Source organism: Lotus japonicus, chromosome 3, assembly GCF_012489685.1.
Source record: "Lotus japonicus ecotype B-129 chromosome 3, LjGifu_v1.2".
NCBI lineage: Eukaryota > Viridiplantae > Streptophyta > Magnoliopsida > Fabales > Fabaceae > Lotus > Lotus japonicus.
In genome coordinates, this window is record NC_080043.1 from 34,750,856 (window position 1) to 34,770,017 (window position 19,162).

Sequence of the window (19,162 nt, forward strand, 5' to 3'; positions counted from 1 at the left end):
TTCTCAACAAGTAGTATCAAAGCGGATGATTTATGTGATTATGATGATTGCTCCTTGTATTGAAAGTTTTCTTGGCAATGGCAGTAGGCCAATCAGAGTGTCCCATTGACGCGTGAAGCAAACGGTGGTCTATAAGTATGGATAACTTCCGTGAGGGGAGCGTGATAATTCAAGTGTGAATTAGAGTCTGACACATTGGTTAAATATTAGTGAAGTGAAGATTTTATAGCAAAAGTAAAACATTAACTCAATGCTTAAAATTTTAGGTATAGATATGGCGTGGGGTTCTACTTTATCTCCCCAACATCAATTATGGGTTAAGATGTGGGGAGTATACAAAAAAAAAAGTTTAATTTGGCTTATTTAGATAAGTCCAAACCGATTGACCCCAAAAAGATAATTCAAATGATAAGAGCTGGGTGAAATATAGATAGAGGAGGGGAAGGCCTGGAGAAGTAATTTATCATTCCGATGTAAAAAAAAAAGACAAGTCCAAACCGGTTCAGGACCATCGGTTCTGTCCGATTTTTAATGATTTAAACCCGTTTGCTTGGTCATCTGTTCTCATTGGTTCTGAAATCAAACGCTTTTTCCTCTAAGTGAATTGGTCATTTGACTTCTTTCTAATTTAATTAGTGAGGACCGACAACTCCAATCCGATTTTAATATCCTTCTCAACTTACAGAAGTGTTTTATGAGTGTAAAAAACGCATTATATCATATGATACATGTGCTGACTTTCAAAAAAAATTCAAATGATACATGTGCTCCGATGTTTCAACGAACAAACTCTAATACAACTTCAACCAAAAAAAGAAACAAACAATAATAGAACATATTCACATGCAAACACTCTATTTGCAATTTCAACTGTATTTTCCCTGTGTTTGTGGGTTTTGCATGGTTTTTCCAACCTCAAAGTCTTGTACTAGATGTGAATTCACAACTTCTTGATCCTCCCCACATCTTATCATCTTTTGTTAGTTTTTATTTTTTTTAGCTATAAATATATCTTTTTTACTTCATTGATGCATTATTTTAGAATTAAAGTAGTGTGCTTTAATGTAGGTACTTGCCTCTATTCCAAAATATAAAGAATATGAAATGCACTATGCAGACTTACATCAAAATTTTGAGTAACATTAGCAAAATTGGGTGTTTAGAAGCGCTAAAGTGTCCTAACTGCAATGGTACAAATTGCAATTGTTGTCATCATTCCACACTCCCAAACTTCTGCTTATTTATGGTATGCGTTATTGAAATGAAACGAGTGAAGAAAATAGGGATGATGAAAAACACGTCTTTAGATGGAAATGATGGAAAAATGAAATTAATCCTAATGCACATTTTATTAATTCATTTTTTTGACGGAATTGAGATGAAGAGATATGAATGTTAATTTTTCTAAAATGTACATATTATAGAAATATTAATATTATTAATAAAAGTTTGTAACCATATGATTGAAAATACATTTTATCAAAGGAATTAATCACAACTAATTTTTACTAGAGGATATTTATCATTTAATACATATACATTTTTCTTTCCTCTTACTTTACCTTCCACGTTCTAGCTATCTTTCCAAACCAACTAAAAAATCATTTGACTTCCTTTCTTTCTCTTGCCTTGCCAATTTTTTCTTTCATCCTATTTTTATTTCACAACTAAACAAAGTAAAAGGGAAGGATAAATTTTTATTTTCAACTCAAGAGAACAGTACAATATTTATGAGCATAAATAAAGGATTAGATCATTAAATATATGCTAAATCTATTTTTTTCATATTTCCTTTAAATTAAAACATTTATTAAAAAAATTGGCTCATCTTTCTCTTCTCCAAAAAACAAATTAAATGAACATTTTTTAACTAACATGGTTGACATATTCATAGTTAAATTAAATTTACAACAAAATCATAATATTCTACATCAACATTCTTATGTTAAAATAACTTTTCAAGTAGATGTGTATAAAAAAAATTGTAAAGGCCAGACATATACAATACTGGGTAAGAGTAAATTACTTTAGAAAAAAACCCTCATAGCCATGAATTTTCAGGGAAACAAGAAGCTCCTTCTGATGATATATTTCAACCACTAGCTATTGTCACAGACATCTTATCAAATAAACAGAATGGGCAAGCTACAAGAGGGGGAGCAAAACCTGGTAAATTTATGTCACTGTATGGGTTGAGAAAATGAAGGTAGTTTGAAGAACTGCACATACTTGCAGCACGATGAAGACTGGATATGTTGGTTCGTATCATTCATGAACTTCTGTAAGTAGCTAATGAGTTTCATATGATACTGAGGAAAAAGAAGTTGATCCAAACATGCTATTAAACGGCTTGACAAAGTTCCAAATGTTGAAATTCTGCCGGTGGAGCTGAAGCACCATCTCTATTCCATTCAAAAGACAAGGAGGCTACACCTTACTAGCCAACCTTGGTGGGAGTTAATATGCAGAAGATGTTAGTTGACAAAAATTTCCTGCATCGCCCTTTTTGAATAAATCGCTGAACGTTGAAAAAGTCTCTTCAAGAACGTATCTTGTGTCACCCTTTTACAACCTCCTTTAGAAAAATAACATCATCACGTGGATGTGCTTCTTCAACCTTAACCATTACTTCATCCCCTATCTGAGCTCCAAGAGAAACCCAGGCAGAAGCTTGAAATCCAACCTGTAAAGAAAAATCACCTTGAGGATTCAAGAGAGCAGAACATGTTTTCACCACATTAAATGGTGTAAGAATGCTGGCAAAAGAAATATGTGAGGTTATCCAAACACGGTCATAAAAAACAAAGAAAATGACATGTTAAAAAATATTGTCATTTATCAGTTCTATGAACCAATTTTCAAAACTGTTGTGTATTCTCTTTCAATTCACTGGCCCAGTATGAAGGTATCCCATTGGTATAGCCATCGAGTAAGGATAACTTCTGTTAATACATCATCTTTTTCTTTCAGGATCCTAAACCAGTATCGATCACTAGCAGATCTGGTTGTTTTATACGCTGCCATTAGTTTTCTCACTTTGACGATCAACAAATGGCATGGAATGCTAAACACATTAGATAGTAGGAATCATCAGCTGCTTACCTCAACCAAAAGCAGAGCTGCAATTCGATCTTTCAAAAATCTAAGGACCAATGCACGATATTTTTTCTCTTTTGGTTGTCTTCGTAGATATTCTAATATCCAATATCGAAGACTACTATTGCAGAGTTTCCTCACAGTTCTAAATCTGTCATTTACAACTGCTGCTATCCCTTCAAGTTTACCAGGTGAAAAGGGTAGAGGCTCACCTCTAAGGAATGCCTTTACCTGAACATTTCAGATGCAACAAAAAACAGAAATGGAAAAAAGTCAGAAGAAAATATAAAGATGCAGCATAGCGTATGAATTATTCTTCATAGAGAAACACTTTCACAAAGGAAGTTAGGAAGCAAAACTCACGAGTAAAAACTATCATTACAGTATCCTTTGCAAATTCAATCACATCACAAACACGTTACGTATGAATATGATGACCAATCTCTTCATAAAGAACAAAACATGATATATGCCTTCAAATTATAAAATTGAAAACAATGTACCTGATAATGAGCAAGAAGATCCAAATATCTACGGATGGGAGAGGTAAATTGAACATAACCAGGAAGTCCCAAAACCCCATGGCGTGCTGGCTTCCTGAAATCAATTTCAGCAGCACGCATTACTTTGACTAGGGCAAGACTCCTAACAGGCCCTTCTGGAAGATGGGAAAATTCAGAAAGATTTATATCTGATTGGGGTTGTCCCCTGTAGGGTAAAGGAATCTCATTCCGAGATCCAAAGGTGGCCATAGCTTCACCACAGAGTATCATCATCTCAGAGACTAATCGCATTGCTGGATCTGCCTGGCTTTCCACATAAAGGTTTATTGAAGGCTCTGCATCCTCTGGATTAGACACTTTAATACGAGTTTCTAATGATGCTGTCTCAACTGCACCCTGAACAAAGGAAGGCAAGGGAAATGCTAATATATCAGATGCTAATAATTCTCAATAGCATTAACTAGTTAAATGTGTTTTTAATAAGCAGCTAATTCCACATGCCTTTATGGATCCACAAGCGTGGGTTTCAATAAGTTTGCCATATTATCCACTCAAGCATTCAGTCAATGCAAGATAGTCCCATAAATTCTTAGCATATTTTTAACTCCTTATCTTGAGTATAATTATTTTTTTTTGAAGTCTCAGCCTCTCACTACATTTTAGATACTCTAACTAGCCATGAAGCTTGTCTAAGAGGACTCGAAGTATGGAAAACAAACATAAAACATGGCATTCATTCAAGCATGCTATCATTTTACAATATTTGACTGACAAAAAATATAAAAACAAAAAAAATATGAACGCAATTTTCATCACTTGTCAAGGTGTAATGAAATTTTAAGAATGGACCACAGCTGCTGGATACCCAGGCTATATAATATAGCTACTATATAATTTAAGTAACAGTTGCCAGGTTATGCTTTATTTAGGCAATTCTGAAAACATGCAAGAGCTATGAGTTATGAATCAGTGATGGACTTAAGTGGAGATTAAGATATATTATTTTTCAAGTAGTCTCTGTTTCAATAACAAAGTTCCAAACTTCAGCACATTACACGATTTAAGCTAAGAATCAACTTCTTCTAGACCCACAACGGATCGTACCCTTCCCAGGACTCTGCCAAAATAGTAGGAGTGATTTAACTTTCATCACTAGCTTGCCCATTTTTACATTAAGCAAAATTTTATACACCTCTAAGTCGAAAGAAGAAACTAAAACCAACCTGCTGACGGCGCCAATTTAAACGAAGGGTTGCAGCCTCAGACAAAATTCTGAGTTCAACCTCCTCCTTTAGGTTCAAGTGGAGTAGCTCAGATGCGCTCTCGTAAGTTAGCATGTATGTTGGTTTAATCAGTGAGTTCAACACTGAACATTCTGCAATGCTGTTAAACACACCCAGGACATCATCAACAGAAGGCCATCTCCAAAACTAATCAGCACAGTTATTATTTTACTTCTACTTTGGATAAAAGATGAATTAAATAATGCAGGGTTAGAGGAAAAGACAAGTTCTTAAAATAAAAGAAAGAAAAAGAATAGAAAGAGAAAGCATCAGCTCAACATCAGCCATCTCTTAATCCCTTTGTCCTTCGATCTCAACAATAGAACACCCCCTCCCCAACCCCACAAAGAAAAGAAAGAAGGCAAGAAGGATAGCATGAACAGTGTGGAAAATCACCTATCTTGAGCTGAAATTCAACTTTTTATCATAAGAACTCTAGTCTCCTATGTCATACAGGCTCTGATATCAACTTAAAAAGAAAAAAAAAAGTCAGATTCTATTTCTGATTAAAAAAAGAGGAGGGTTCAACTTACGCTCTTACTAATATTACACTGTTACACTAAATATAATCCATTGATCTATGCTTGAACTAATGATTCTAATTTTATTTAAATTAAAACTCACGTGACCACAATAAACATAACCCCCAAAGCTCCAACTCTTCTTTTTCTCGCTCCTGGTCCTCGGTGTGACTGCTTGTTGAACACCACTCAACCTCCGCGTGACGGCCTAACTTCTCATTCCTAGTCCTATGGTGGATTCAAAAACCAAAAAATCGGGATTCGAATACAAAGCCTCAACCACTATCAATGATTTATATTACTCACTCCATCCATTATGCAACACAGAATAAAAATCTTTGCCCAACCATTCCCAAATCTTCAACCGGAAATCAATCCATGCTTTGCCCTATGCATCATGTCACCTTGAATAATCAACCCAATTCACAAAAGTCTATGAACCATGCTCGTTATAGCCCCAGGGACCTTAATTAAATGAAATCAGATAAAGAGTAATAATTCTTCTCATTATTGAAGGAGGTGAGTTTCACATTATATGGCCACCTTCTTCCAAACTGAGTGCCCTGTTTCCGTGTTACCCAAATTGGAACGGAGAGAAAAGAGAGGGTTGGTTGAATTGATTACTAACATCACATAACTTATTAATTTGAACAATCTGGGAGCGTTAGATTCAAAAATATCAACGGATCATATTGAGTGTAACAGTGTAAGAATAATAAGAGTTAAGTTTAACCCTCCTCTTAAAAAAATTTCAGGGTGATTTCAATAAATATATATATATATAGGCTACACCTGACCTAATTAAGGAATTACAAGGGAATGATATCACGTAAAATCTTTACAAAGATATTCAAATATGTCCTAATTACAAGAAACTATGGAAACAAATCTCTACAAATTATGGCAATTACATCACACAACAGTTATTAATCCAAGTACACTTCAAAGAGAATGCTACATATGTAAGCCATGAAACATAAATAGGGGTGTGACCACATTTTTAACCTAAAATTTCAAATCTTCTACCACACCCGTTATTTATTGTGCATTGTTGCATATAGGGCTCAATGAGCCATTGCGTATTGCACAAGCCAACATTCAAGATCGGTAGAGTAATATTTAATATAGACTAAACTAACGAGTAACAACAATATAAAAACATACATTAAAAACTTTTATGCCAAGAAACACAACCTAGTCTCCTAATTACTCCAACATTTAGCTTTCACCCTCATATCAAATGCATCAGCTCAAACATAAGATACACCATCAAACACCAATGGAAGAGACAATATTTCCAAGCTAGATTAGAGCGCGAAGCTCAACTTCACGCTTCAGCAAGGGTCCTAAAAGGTTACCACCCGTCCTGCAATCTAATGCAATACTACTACTGTGTCATAAGGTGAATTACCACACACCATGCAATCAGTGAATTTAAGTTTACCTGCCATCCTTATGCAGCACAACTGATACAGTAACAGCATTACAAATTTCTCCTTGTCTCAAACTCATAGCTTCCATGGCAAGCTTTTCTGGAAACATAGAATATGTAGCAGTGGGCAGGAAAACAGAAGTTCCTCTTCTCATAGCCTCCCTGCATGCCATGAAGAATGTTAGGAAGGACTATAACACCGAACATTTAATGAAAATCTCTTTGAAACTCAACCACATACCTATCCACGACACTTCCAGGTAGAACATATCTAGTAGCGTCTGCAACATGTATCCAAATCTGAATCCGTCCATCTTGCAACTTTTTTGCACTCAATGCATCATCAAGCTACATATCATTGGTCAGTTAGCAAAATAACAGGCTTACTAAAATAAATGCTCCAACACTTATAAGAATTTCAACTGCCCCAAGAAAAGAAAAAGGGATTGATTGTTCACCTCATCAGCTTCGTCAACATCAATGGCATAAACCTTCAAATCAGTAAGATTCTTCCTATTAACCTAACCATATTGAAACATAGAATAATTATCTAACTACAAAAACATTAAGATGTGTACAAGTAATGATCAGAGTAATTATAGCCGTAAAGGAAAACAACAAGCTGTATGAAAAGCTTGAGAGTTCAGCCTTTATAGTAATTAAAAACAACCTAAAGGCTGTATAATACACATTTTTAGTGAAGAATCTGTTTAATCCAGCCTTTTATATGAAGTTAAGTACATAGACAATTAAACATTGAAAAAGTAAGATAGTAGGTGGATATTTAAAATTTCCAAGTTTAGCATGGGAACTGCTAATCATCTAAAATTCCTAGGTGTCATGCCCTTGGTTGATCCCACATACCAGTTCTAGATATTCAACTATTAGTTTCCAAAAATATTAATTCCAAGTTTTGTATATTTAATTTATAAAAGACAAAAGCCTTTCCCAGTAGATGGGATTAGGTACATGGATCAAATAATGCCATCTTGAAAGTATCCCATGCAAACCATATCTAATAGCAAACTATTTAAATCTAAATCCTTTTTAATAGTTTATCCTATAGTTTTTCTAAATCTCTCCATGCCTCTAACTATTGGGTTACCTTTTACTTTCTTTATATAGGCTTCTACAAGTCTTCTATGCATATGACCGAACTTCTAAAGGAGAGCTCCCACCATCTTTTCCACAATAGGTGCTACCTCAACTTTCTAATGCATCAACTCCGTATCCTATTTTGTCTTATATGTCCACTCATCCATCATAACATACTTTTTTTTTGAAAAATAAAGGATTATATATTATTATCCACAAAAAAACCCCTAAGAACAAGCTCTTAGGGGGCGAGAGACCCCAATAAAAGAGACACCCGACGAACAAAAGAAACCCCTCTAAGCCGAAAATATCCCAACCCGAACAAAAGCAAAAACAAAGCCCGAGAGAAACAAACGAAAATCAAGTCTCGAAATGATCCTCATACAACTTTTCCAAACCCCGAATAGCATCAATATCATTTCCCTCAAACTCTAACCCCAAGACTTTGCCAACAAGCCACGTCTTTTTCGAACGCGTGAAGTAACGTCCTCCACTAGCATGATCAGAGATCGACAACGACACGGGCGAAGACGAGAGACCTACCTCATGCTCACCCCGAACCTCTTCACAAGCCGAGTGAAGAGCACGAGTCCTCTTGCAAGAAGGATCCTTTCTAGGACGCCCGCGTCGACGGGGAGACTGAAACGGACCCTCCAGAGAAAGCCCCTCCTCAGGCGCAGGACCAGCGACCTCCACCGCCCCAGCAAACAAACCCGGAGAAAGAGGAGGCAACGGCAAAACCACCTGAAGCGGAAGAGCTTCTTCTGCAGCATCACCAGGACCTGTGGTGACCAAATCAAAGGACTCGTTGCTCTCCGGAAGCCCAAACCTGAGCCTCACACCCGCTAAAAGCGAGGTATGGTTCTCGGAACAGCCAAACTCCTAAAGGAGGGGGCAGCAGACAAGTTAAAGCGAAGTCCAGCACAGTCTTGAAAGATTCTGCTCCACCTTCCAGCCGAAAGACCATGGAGAAGAAGAGAAAACAAACCATTCTCCCAGAACCCCTGCATAACAGCTCCTAACCCAACACTGGCCCAACGCACCATCCTAGTCGAATCCATCAAAAGACCTCCTTGCACGGCATCACCTCCCCCTACTAGATCGCTCACAACACTGGCCACACGACAACCCGTGCCCAAAATCTCTGGAAAGAGGAACCTGTCTGGAACTCTGCAACCCTCACAACCCAAAAACCCAACACCGTCGAGCATCCGCAGCTCATCCTCAGAAGAAGGAGAAGACAAGCAGCTAGCCTTCCTACGACCCAAGACAATATCACGCCAGGAAAGAGGGGTAGGATAATTACCTGCCTTTCCTTGTTGGACCGAATCAGAGGGAAGCTTCCCCTGCTCAGAAACGACCTGCGCCCCCCTTCCAGAATTGCACGATTAGGGGAAAGATACATGAGAGAGATGCCAAACACCCTCTCTAACCCTAGAAAGAGAACCACTTCTCTCTCTAAACCCAATTCCTAACTGAATATCAGAATACCCCTAACTCTCTAATGTCTGCTATTTATAGGCTACATGCCTCAATAACATTCTAACTAACTCACTAAGTATGACTAACTAACTAACTAACCCCTAACCTTGAGTTCCTATCAATACTCCCCCCTGAAAATTCACCTTGTCCTCAAGGTGAAGGACCAAATACAGCTACAAAAAGAACAACTATTCCACAGTTCTAATGTTGACTATTACAGCTGCCACCAGGATCTCAATAGCATAACATTTGCAAAATTCACTTTGACCCTTTGAAATGGGTGCTGTTCCCTGCTGCCTCATGTAGATGGCTAAATGGAAAATACCACGTCCACCTGGATCCCACTGCCGAAAGCACCAAACTCCAGCCCTGTAAGTATTGGAAAGCATCTTCCAATAACCAGCCAACAAATTCACAAGTAGTGAAGTAATTGAATCAGCCTCCAAAATTTCACCAATATGTTGAGATTCAGCAATTTGAGAATTCAAACTTTGAAACCCAGTAACTAAATCAGCTAAGACATGTAGGTTACATGACCAAGCACTTGTTTGCCAATGGAATAGCAATTCTGGAACTGAATACCACTCCAACTTATAGCTTAGCCTCCTTTGCAAAAGTTCAGCCATGTGTGATGTGTTGGGCCAACCCCCAGAACAATGAAAACAGATTCTGATTTGGTTCTTTAACCTTTGAAGTAGCAACCTAGTGAAATCTGCAACAGCTAGGCTCCTCAAACTAATAACTCCCAAACCATTTTCCTTCCCACCACCAGCTTCAACTTGTAAAAACTCAAAGACTGTAACGTAGCAATTATTAAGCTGAATTAGGTCCATGAAATCCAAATTATTTTGGGCTTTTGATGCCTCTCGAACCTCTTCTGTCATTTGGACTTGACTCACTCTTACTCTACCATGGAATTTCACTTCAACAGGACACTTGTTGTTGTTTGGAACATGTGTGGCAGACTTAACTGTAAATGGGTAAATGAGTAAATTCATTTTTTGCTTAGAGTATGAGAAGGTAGGCCAACATACCAATTTGTCTTCTCCATACTGTTGTATGACCCAATTCCTTTCATCTGAGTTTTGGGCTTGGCCCATTGGCTTTGGAAATCCAAATTTTTCCCTCAGTACTCTGCGTGTTTCCCAATTCCATCCCTCTGCACGTTCTCCTTCCTTCACAGCTCGACCATCCAGCGGCGCCAAGTCAAAGCCGCCACCACCACCCCACAAATCTGGCGGTTTCGCCGGTGGTGGAAGTGGCTGCGCCACCCTCCAACAACTCCATAGTGGACACAACCTTGCCCCACCTTCCTCCGTGACAACTCTCTCCCCTTCCTCTGTTGACTCTGAACCACCCTCTGTTTCAAGAATGGATTTCTGAGTCGACTCCACCACCGTTGAATCGGTCTCCGTCGCAGTTTCCAAATTCACCGGCGATACCTCCGCCGCTACTCGCTCTTCCCCCTCCGTCGTCTCTAATTCACCCTCTGTTCCAAGATTCGGTTTCTGAATCGCAGAGGTTGAGTCTTCCTCTTCTTCAGATGCTTGCCCAGCCACCGCTGCGACTTGCTCTTCTTCTGCTGCAGTCCCGGTCCCTCTCGGCGATGCTGCCGCTGTTCGCTCCGCTTCAATTGCAGCCTCCGATTCTCTCCTTTCTTGTTCAATAAAGATGGTTTCTTGAATAACCTCAGAGAGAGAATGAAATTCACAAGATTGTACCTCTATCCGGATTTCTTCCTTCAATCCCTTCAAGAAAGTGCCTATCACAAATTCTGGATCAATTTCTCTGAGAGCACCCACGTACCTCTCAAAATCTTTCACATAATCTTCCACCGTTTCATCTTGCTTCAGAGAAAGAAGCAACTCAAATGGATTCTGAATCTTTGAGGGCTGAAACCTCCTCACCACTGCAATCTTGAACCCTTCCCATGATGGATTCGGATTACAACGTTTCCACCATTGAAACCAGGTAAAAGCTCTTCCTTCTAAAGCCTCCATTGAAGCCTGCAACTTCTCTTCTTCTGAAACTCCTCGCAGCACAACCTCCAAACGTTGTATCCATTCCAGAGCTTCATCTCCACCAAAAATTGGAATTTCCTCTGAAATTCTCAGCTTGCTCTTTGTCTCTTCCATAACGCAGCAAAGAAATTGTGGTTAAGGCACCAGATCGGTGCTCTGATACCAATGATAGAACCCTGATTTTTATTGATAGAAAACCATAATTCCCAATTGGGGATTAGGGGAAAGATACATGAGAGAGATGCCAAACACCCTCTCTAACCCTAGAAAGAGAACCACTTCTCTCTCTAAACCCAATTCCTAACTGAATATCAAAATACCCCTAACTCTCTAATGTCTGCTATTTATAGGCTACATGCCTCAATAACATTCTAACTAACTCACTAAGTATGACTAACTAACTAACTAACCCCTAACCTTGAGTTCCTATCAACCCACAACCCGAGGTAACCTCGCCATGGAAACCGAAAGAGAGACCTTGCCCAACTTAAACCCATCAAGTCCCTGAATCGCCTTCAACGCCTGCTCTCGAAACCCATACCGTACGAAGCCAAAACGAAAGAACCTGCCAACCTTTCTCTGTCGTTGAACAAAGAGGTTGATAACCTCACCAAACTTTGAGCAGATACCACGGAGGTGAAGATAACCGATGCTCTCTTCAATTCCATCGATGAACACTGAGAAAACCTTCCTCCCTCTGTCGTGGCTTCCGCCCGCTCCACCATCAGCTTCGCCGTCCAGCTCACCGCCGTCTGCCTCTCCGTCCACGATGCCCTCGCCACGAGCAGCCGACAGGCCCTTCCGATTTGCCGCAGCCGTCTTCACATCGCCAGACCCAGGAACCCTAGCAGAGGGGTTCAGACGCATATTTACCTGATTTTCACTCTTGATGTTCATTCCCATCATAACATACTTATGTATGAAACACTAAATTTATTTTCTTTTTTCTCCTTACCACTTAATATTGAGTTCCATAGAACATCATATAACAAGTCTTATAGCTGTGCAGTCAAATTTTCCCTTAAGCTTAATTGTACTTTTGAATTGGAAATAACACTTGAAAGTACTACCCTTCATCCATCTTGCTTGAATTCTATGGTTTACATCTCCCCTATTTCCCATCTAACGTAGCAAATAAATAAATATATTTAGATACCATGCAAGTTATAAATTTTATATAGCGCACTAACCATCAATGGTGAATGATTAATTGTTAAAAAAAGTATTCATAAAAAATTCCATCACTAACAAATATTCTACCCTGTCTTAGCAGTATATGACAGCATAAATCCCTCATTAAGGATAAAAAGTTCAATTAGTATGTATCAGAAGCCTAATTCAACCACAAAAGCTACCCCAAGTGGTGATAATTGTCCCCAAGTTTTAAACCCCTTGTGCTGACTAGATATCTAGAGCGTGAACTGTGAAGTTTGCATGGGTGGTTTTCTTAGGAATGCAGTGGGGCCAGACTTATTTCACTTGGAAAGCCGTGGGGCTGGACTAATGATGGGATTGGACATCCGCGGGTGGCCCAATATCAGATCTAAGATTGACTCTCATACTAAATTAGAATTTGGACTAGGCCTAACTCAACCCAAAAACTAACTCGAAAAGTGAGAGTTGTCAAGCTTTTATAAGGACTACTTGGTCATATCTCTAGTCGAGTGGGTTTTAACAGTAAGCATCAACTTTATACTAATATAATAAGTAACAGAGATTTTAAAGGAAGGGAATGGACACGTTTATAAATGGTGTGTAAAATTCTTCATCATATCAGTTCCATCTATCCCAAAATATCATAATAAACAATCCAGCATTAAGAACATCCATGTAGATCTCCTACTTGCAATAGTATGAGGCAATTGAAACACACCTCGTCAGGATCATACGAGTCTGATAGAAGATGAGCAGCTGATATGATCTCTTCTGAGTGATCAGTGGGAATTCCCAACTTCAACAGCTCAAGATTGACATGTACAGGAAAATACCCAATATCCACCAAGAGATTCACGGCTGAAGATGCTGTTTTTGCAAGACCCATTTCCTTAAGAATCTGCTAGTGGCATAGAGGAGGAATCTATTAGAACAATAAGAAAGTCAACTATAATTACAGACATAACAATCATCACTCTAGACATGCATTAACAGGGTAGGCTTTGTACAACACGTGTACTTGACCCAATTCATAAGTATAAAATACATTTTTAGAATTTGAACAGTGGTTAAATTCATCCCATTGCTCTTGATGTGTGATTGCCCAAGAAAATATGACTACTGTGGTTATATTTCTAGTCAGTATGGGACCTTACCACACCCCTCACACCCAAGGTTGGACATCTGAAGTGCGATTGTAAAACTCTTTTTTTTCTAGGAAAACCATGGGGCCAAGCTGATTTCTTCCGATAGTTACAGGGCCAAGTTGACTTTTGGACGTCTCCCTGTGGCCCAATAACAAATCTAAGATAAGCTTTTATACCATCTTAAAGTTTAGACTAGGTTTAACTCAAGCCCAAAAGTTAGCTTGTGAAGGAGGATTGTCAAGCCTGTATAAGAACTACTTTGGTCATACCTCTAGTTGATGTGGAATCTTAACATACATATACAAGGAGTCTAAATAAGTTCAAGAATCATATTAGAATTGGACTGGCCTAACTCTATCCCAAAAGCTAGCTTAGGGGTGAAGATTATTCTGCCTGTTAACATGCCCACTCACTCCCATGGCTGAACATATGGAGCGTAAAGTTTGTAGAACTGGACATCTTTAGGTGACCTATTTATGTTTGACCTAATAAACTGATCTAGGATAAACTCTTATACCAACATAGAACTCTTTTATGCCTAACTCTACCCCAAAAGCTAGCTCAGGGGTGAGGATTGCTCTACCTTTTATAAGGATTTATTTGGCCATATTTCTAGTCAATGTGGGACCTTAACAAATCACATTTATGGAATACTCCTCTCTTCCCTATTTTATCATCTCTTCATATTCCTTGCATACATGAAGAGAACCCCCAATTTCTATGATACAGAATTAAATCAAAAAGAGCTATGTTTGAGGAGGGGAAATTTACCGCCCCAGCTGTTTTCCTTTGTTCGTCATTTTTACATGAATCAAGAGCATATGCTTGAAGTGATTCAATTCTGCTCCAATTTTTCTCCTCATTCACCCAAGAAGATTTGGAAGGTTTATCTTGTCGAGGCATTGATTTTGCAGATGCCAGCAGCTTAATAAACTCCTGAAATTCATTCTCAGCAGCCTCCTTTGCAATTTTCCTACGAATAAGCTCCTCAACCTGCCCTTTCAGAAACAAGCTTTAAGATATATATCTCCAGACATCTCAATTAACTAGTAAATCAAACCAAAAGATAACCTCAAAGACGATGGAAAAGTATCACACTTTCATGGCTATTCAACTAAAAGTTCATGTATTATTAGTACTTCAAACGATGAGCAAAGCACTAGCAATAGATATATTTCCTACAACTACACGCCTCTCACAGCATATTCTTAACTATCCAAAGGAAATTTTCCTCTTTTTCTAAAATAATAATGGAAGAAAAATTGGAGAATGAGGAATCCTCTTAAACCAGAAAGAATATAATCAATGAGGAAAAAAAAATTAAAACACTAATGTGGCTAAGCTTCCAATTCCCTTAGCATATTTTTTAGGAATACCTCCATAAAAGCACAACATGCTCTACACGAATAGAAGCAAAGCCTAAATCCCAAATCAGCTTCGATGCCAACGAAAACTCGCATGAGAAAGAATAACAGTAACAATGTTGGACATATTATTGAAGCCAAAAGGAGTAGTACTTCACCTTGAGAAAAAATTATGCTGTATAATAATGTTTAAGAAAAGTAAAGAGTAGGAAGAGAGAAAATATTGTACGAGAAGATGAAAGAAATCTGTATTGAATAATCTGATTGGTGATTACAGAGAATAGCTCTTGTATAAAGGACCTATGAGATTGGCTTATATGAGAAGCTATAGTAACTAACTATCTGTTAGAATCTAACAATAAACTACCTCTAACAGAATACAAACAGCTATAGACGGCTGGCACCATGGCATAACAGAACTATAACCGAGTCTAACCATATACATTATACTCTAACAAATAACAAAGTAATCACCAAGTGGTCACAAGTATTGGCTTTAAACTACTACTTTGGAATCCCATTTTATAACAAATCCAAAACAGGTTCGTAAAAATAAATTCGAAATAATGCAAGGCTCTCCCCAGAGCTCATATATATACATGTTAGGAAAATACACCAAAGAAGGGCTACATAACTTAGAATTACATGTGTAATGAAAACCTACTAATTTTTTAAAGCTACTGTAGACCTGAAAGTAATGTATCTACCTGCTCACTTGGCCGAGGTCCATAAATGGAACGAAATCCTTTAGTCTCGAGCACACTAAAGTATACTTCATCTTTTGACAGCAAGAGGTGAGCAGAATAGCTCTCAAGAGGCTCAGCACTACCAAAAATTATCTGCAGAACGAGCAGACATGTAAGGACACAGAAAGCATGTTTGACAAACAGTCCAGAAATCACATTACCTCAGCCAACTCTTCAACTGTTACAGACTTATTCTTTTCAAGTAGCTCAATCCATGCGAATTCAAGTAATGATGGGTCCTGCATCACATCATCCAGCATTTACTTAAAGACAGAAGTAAGAATAATTTGGGATTTCTATTACCAACCCATTGTGAAACTGACCATGTTATCCTGAGCTTTCTGAACAAAATCTGCGATATCTGCTCGGTCAAAATTGTCAATACCAGGCACAATAAATGTCACTTGTTGCGGCTTGATTGAAGAAGAGACACCATTCTTCAGCCCAACAAAACCAAGGAATAGTCAGACAACAAAAAATCAAGCAATATTTGAATATTATAAAACTGCGAGAAGTTCCAACACCTAGCAACCTATTAAACATGCCGCATTATGTTGATTCTACTAGAACCTGATCAGAAACCATCCAGTTCTTCTTGCCATCTGGTCTCTGAGCAACTGCAAGCAATATTCTTTCAGAATCCTTCTTGAACTCCAAAAGCAACCCTTTTTGCAACGAACGGTTTAGAAGTCTATCTTCAAGAAGCTCTCCGTTGAACAATCCTGTGCTGTTAAACCAATAAATTAAGATCGAAACTGAAACAATGGGAAAGCTAGGGGGAACCAAAACTAGCCTTGTACAAAAGAAAATTGTTACGAAGCCCGGAGTTAGAATTGAAAGAAACTATTACTATTGTGAGAAATTTCCTCCAAGGGTTTCCTCTCACAACTGAGCCACTGTTCTGGTTTTTCCCAACTATACAACTGAATTGATGCTTCTCCAATATCACCTCCCTTACTTATATCTAATTAATCCCCTCATAGTAAATACTAACTAACTACTACAACATCCCCTAACTATCATAAATCCTCTAACTAATTCTCCCTTTTTTTTTTGTGAGCTCACAGTATCCACCGCCAACAGCAATGACTAAACACTCGCTGCGGCCCGCGGGTGCTTGCATTAAACGGTAAATGGCTGACCACAATATGCATCCTAACAATACCACCCTTCTCAAATTCAACCTTGTCCTCACAGAATTTATTAATTTAATCACCTTTTATAACAAAATGACAAATTATAACGAATTTTAGTATTCATCTTCATGAACTGTAACTGAGCCAGTGATTTCAAGTTTTCAACTATACAATCCACAACCACACGTTGGGTGCACAATTTCCAATTCGCAATAGAGAGAGTGAGAGGAACGTACTTGGAAGAAGGTGCGGCGGCGGAGACGACTCTCTTGCGGCGTTTGCGCATGGCTTGTAGCTCTTCAATGACGCTGTCAAAGAGGCTCTGGATGGAGCGCCGTTGAATCCGAGCGCCATAGCCGGAGGAGGAGGAGGAGGAGGAGAAGAAGAGAGGGTGAGGACGGCGGTAGCGGGAGAAGAAGCGGACGGCGGTGGAGAGAGGAGGAGAGTGAGGACGGAAGAAGCAGCATGTGTTCACTGCTCGAACGGCCATGGTTGAGTTCAGAGGCTCATGGAGTGATGATGAGGTTAAGATGGAGGAAGTGGAAGTATTGAAGGAGAGTTTTGTCTAGTGAGTGGTGCAGACTCAAGCCTAGGTGATTTTAATGTCCCAATGCATATATAGTTTATTTTTAGTTTTTACAACTATATATACACATGAGATAATCATCTTCAATTGGTGCGTACCGAAAAATGATTTTTTGCAAAATATTTTACTCATTTATTGTCATCTCGAGCATCATGATTTTCCTCTTGTAACTAAAAAAAATCTTGAGCATCATGGGGTTAAGTTTATGGCTGCCGAATGTGATGATACTTTTCTTTGGTATAGTAATTTTTTTATTGTAATTTCAACTTGAGTGTGGTAAAATTCAAATGTTTCTATATTCCATGGGTGCGTACCGAAAATGAATTGTTGGAAGAGGTTTTACTCACTTGACGTAATTTCAGAATCGGGAGTTTATCTCATGACTTGACAAATGTAAGGATACATTAGGAAACAAAAAAAAAAATTGTCCATACTTATACTTTTTTTTTGGTATATTAATTTATTCTTGTAATTTCAATTCGAGTGTAGTGAAATTCAAATATCTATGTTAGAATGTGGCTATTAAAAATTGAACTTTGGATCTAGGAAGTTCAAAAGTTACTTCGGTCGACACTCAGTTTGATATTTAATTAGAGTTGCCCATATTGCTGCAATATAATTAAATTAAAATTTGTAATGATATAAAAAAAGCAAGATATAGAAATGTAATTAGAATTTTTTTTTTGAAAGGAAAATATAATTAGAAGTTTGTTGAAAAATGTTTACATTATATATGGCATTGCTCCACTACTCATTCAAATGGACAATTTTAACACCCGTGCTCACACAATGAATCATAGGAGATCAAGCTAAGCTAAGACTGAAAAAATTAACTCAACTTTGAATACAAAAGTGAACATGACTTTTCTGTGGGATTTTCCGTACACCTTCATCACTGAGTACATGAATCCTAATTTATTTTCCACATATAATACCCTTAAAAATGAGTACATAATTCCTAATTTATTTTTCCACACATATAATATAATACCCTTTAAAATATTAATATTCTTAAATTGTAGGTAATCATAGCGATGCTGCCAACGCCCATGATTTGGCTAACTATTATTTTTTTATTAAGGGGTTGAGCATCCTACAAGGCTTTCACAAACCTTAGAGACACCAAATCTTTAAAGACGAAGCACGCGTCTTTTAAAAGGCCAGGTACTATTTTCATATGAAGGGGCCGACCATCATGTCCAAGATAGCCTAAGAGAGTCGTCCAGAGTTGTGAATAACTTATTTCTATGAAAATTATAAACTTTTTTCTTGAATGCAATCTTTAATTAAAAGAATACTCACTCAAATAGAAGTGATTGGCATGACACACACACACTAATACATTAATAAGTATTTTATTAGGTTATACAGTTAGGGCACCGAAATCTTGTCATTCCAATGGATACAAGAGACTTCTCTCTCTATATATATACCTCTAAAATGTGTCTACAAAATTTAGGTATCTAAATTAATTCAAGCAAGTAGCTTCAAAGTATGGTTTTTTGGTAGAAATGCATTAACTTTTGCGTTAAATACTCAACCAAACATATACTAAAAGGTTGTTTGGTTTACCGTAGAAAGTATGAAAATGGAAAAA

At 37.9% G+C, this 19,162-nt stretch overlaps 1 protein-coding gene across 2 annotated transcripts; it reads right to left on the minus strand.

The window, feature by feature from the left end:
• Positions 1-1,891: 1,891 nt before the first annotated feature.
• Positions 1,892-17,582, minus strand: LOC130749676 (ribonuclease II, chloroplastic/mitochondrial). Of its 2 annotated transcripts, none has more exons than XM_057603049.1 (14): positions 17,216-17,582; positions 16,414-16,570; positions 16,167-16,280; positions 16,005-16,082; positions 15,805-15,936; positions 14,505-14,726; positions 13,307-13,486; positions 7,294-7,326; positions 7,077-7,183; positions 6,848-6,997; positions 4,823-4,982; positions 3,600-3,995; positions 3,103-3,327; positions 1,892-2,683 (listed from the first exon to the last, which is right to left on the minus strand). In XM_057603049.1, the coding sequence occupies exons 1-14, from the start codon at positions 17,467-17,469 to the stop codon at positions 2,558-2,560; spliced, it is 2,334 nt and encodes a 777-aa protein (XP_057459032.1). In that variant the 5' UTR covers positions 17,470-17,582; the 3' UTR covers positions 1,892-2,557. The 2 variants fall into 2 exon arrangements, with proteins under 2 accessions (XP_057459032.1, XP_057459031.1); XM_057603048.1 differs by having other exon boundaries at positions 7,294-7,356.
• Between the last annotated feature and the right edge of the window lie 1,580 nt (positions 17,583-19,162).

What these genes read in the sequence shown, in the direction of transcription:
- LOC130749676 (XM_057603048.1), bottom strand. Translation starts at nt 17,469, where the DNA reads ATGGCCGTTCGAGCAGTGAACACATGCTGCTTCTTCCGTCCTCACTCT. An exon ending in GCCGCCGCACCTTCTTCCAA is followed by an intron (nt 16,571 to 17,215) that starts GTACGTTCCTCT and finishes TTGGTTTAACAG; the next exon opens with CACAGGATTGTTCAACGGAG. An exon ending in ATGTTGACGAAGCTGATGAG is followed by an intron (nt 7,184 to 7,293) that starts GTGAACAATCAA and finishes AATGATATGTAG; the next exon opens with CTTGATGATGCATTGAGTGC.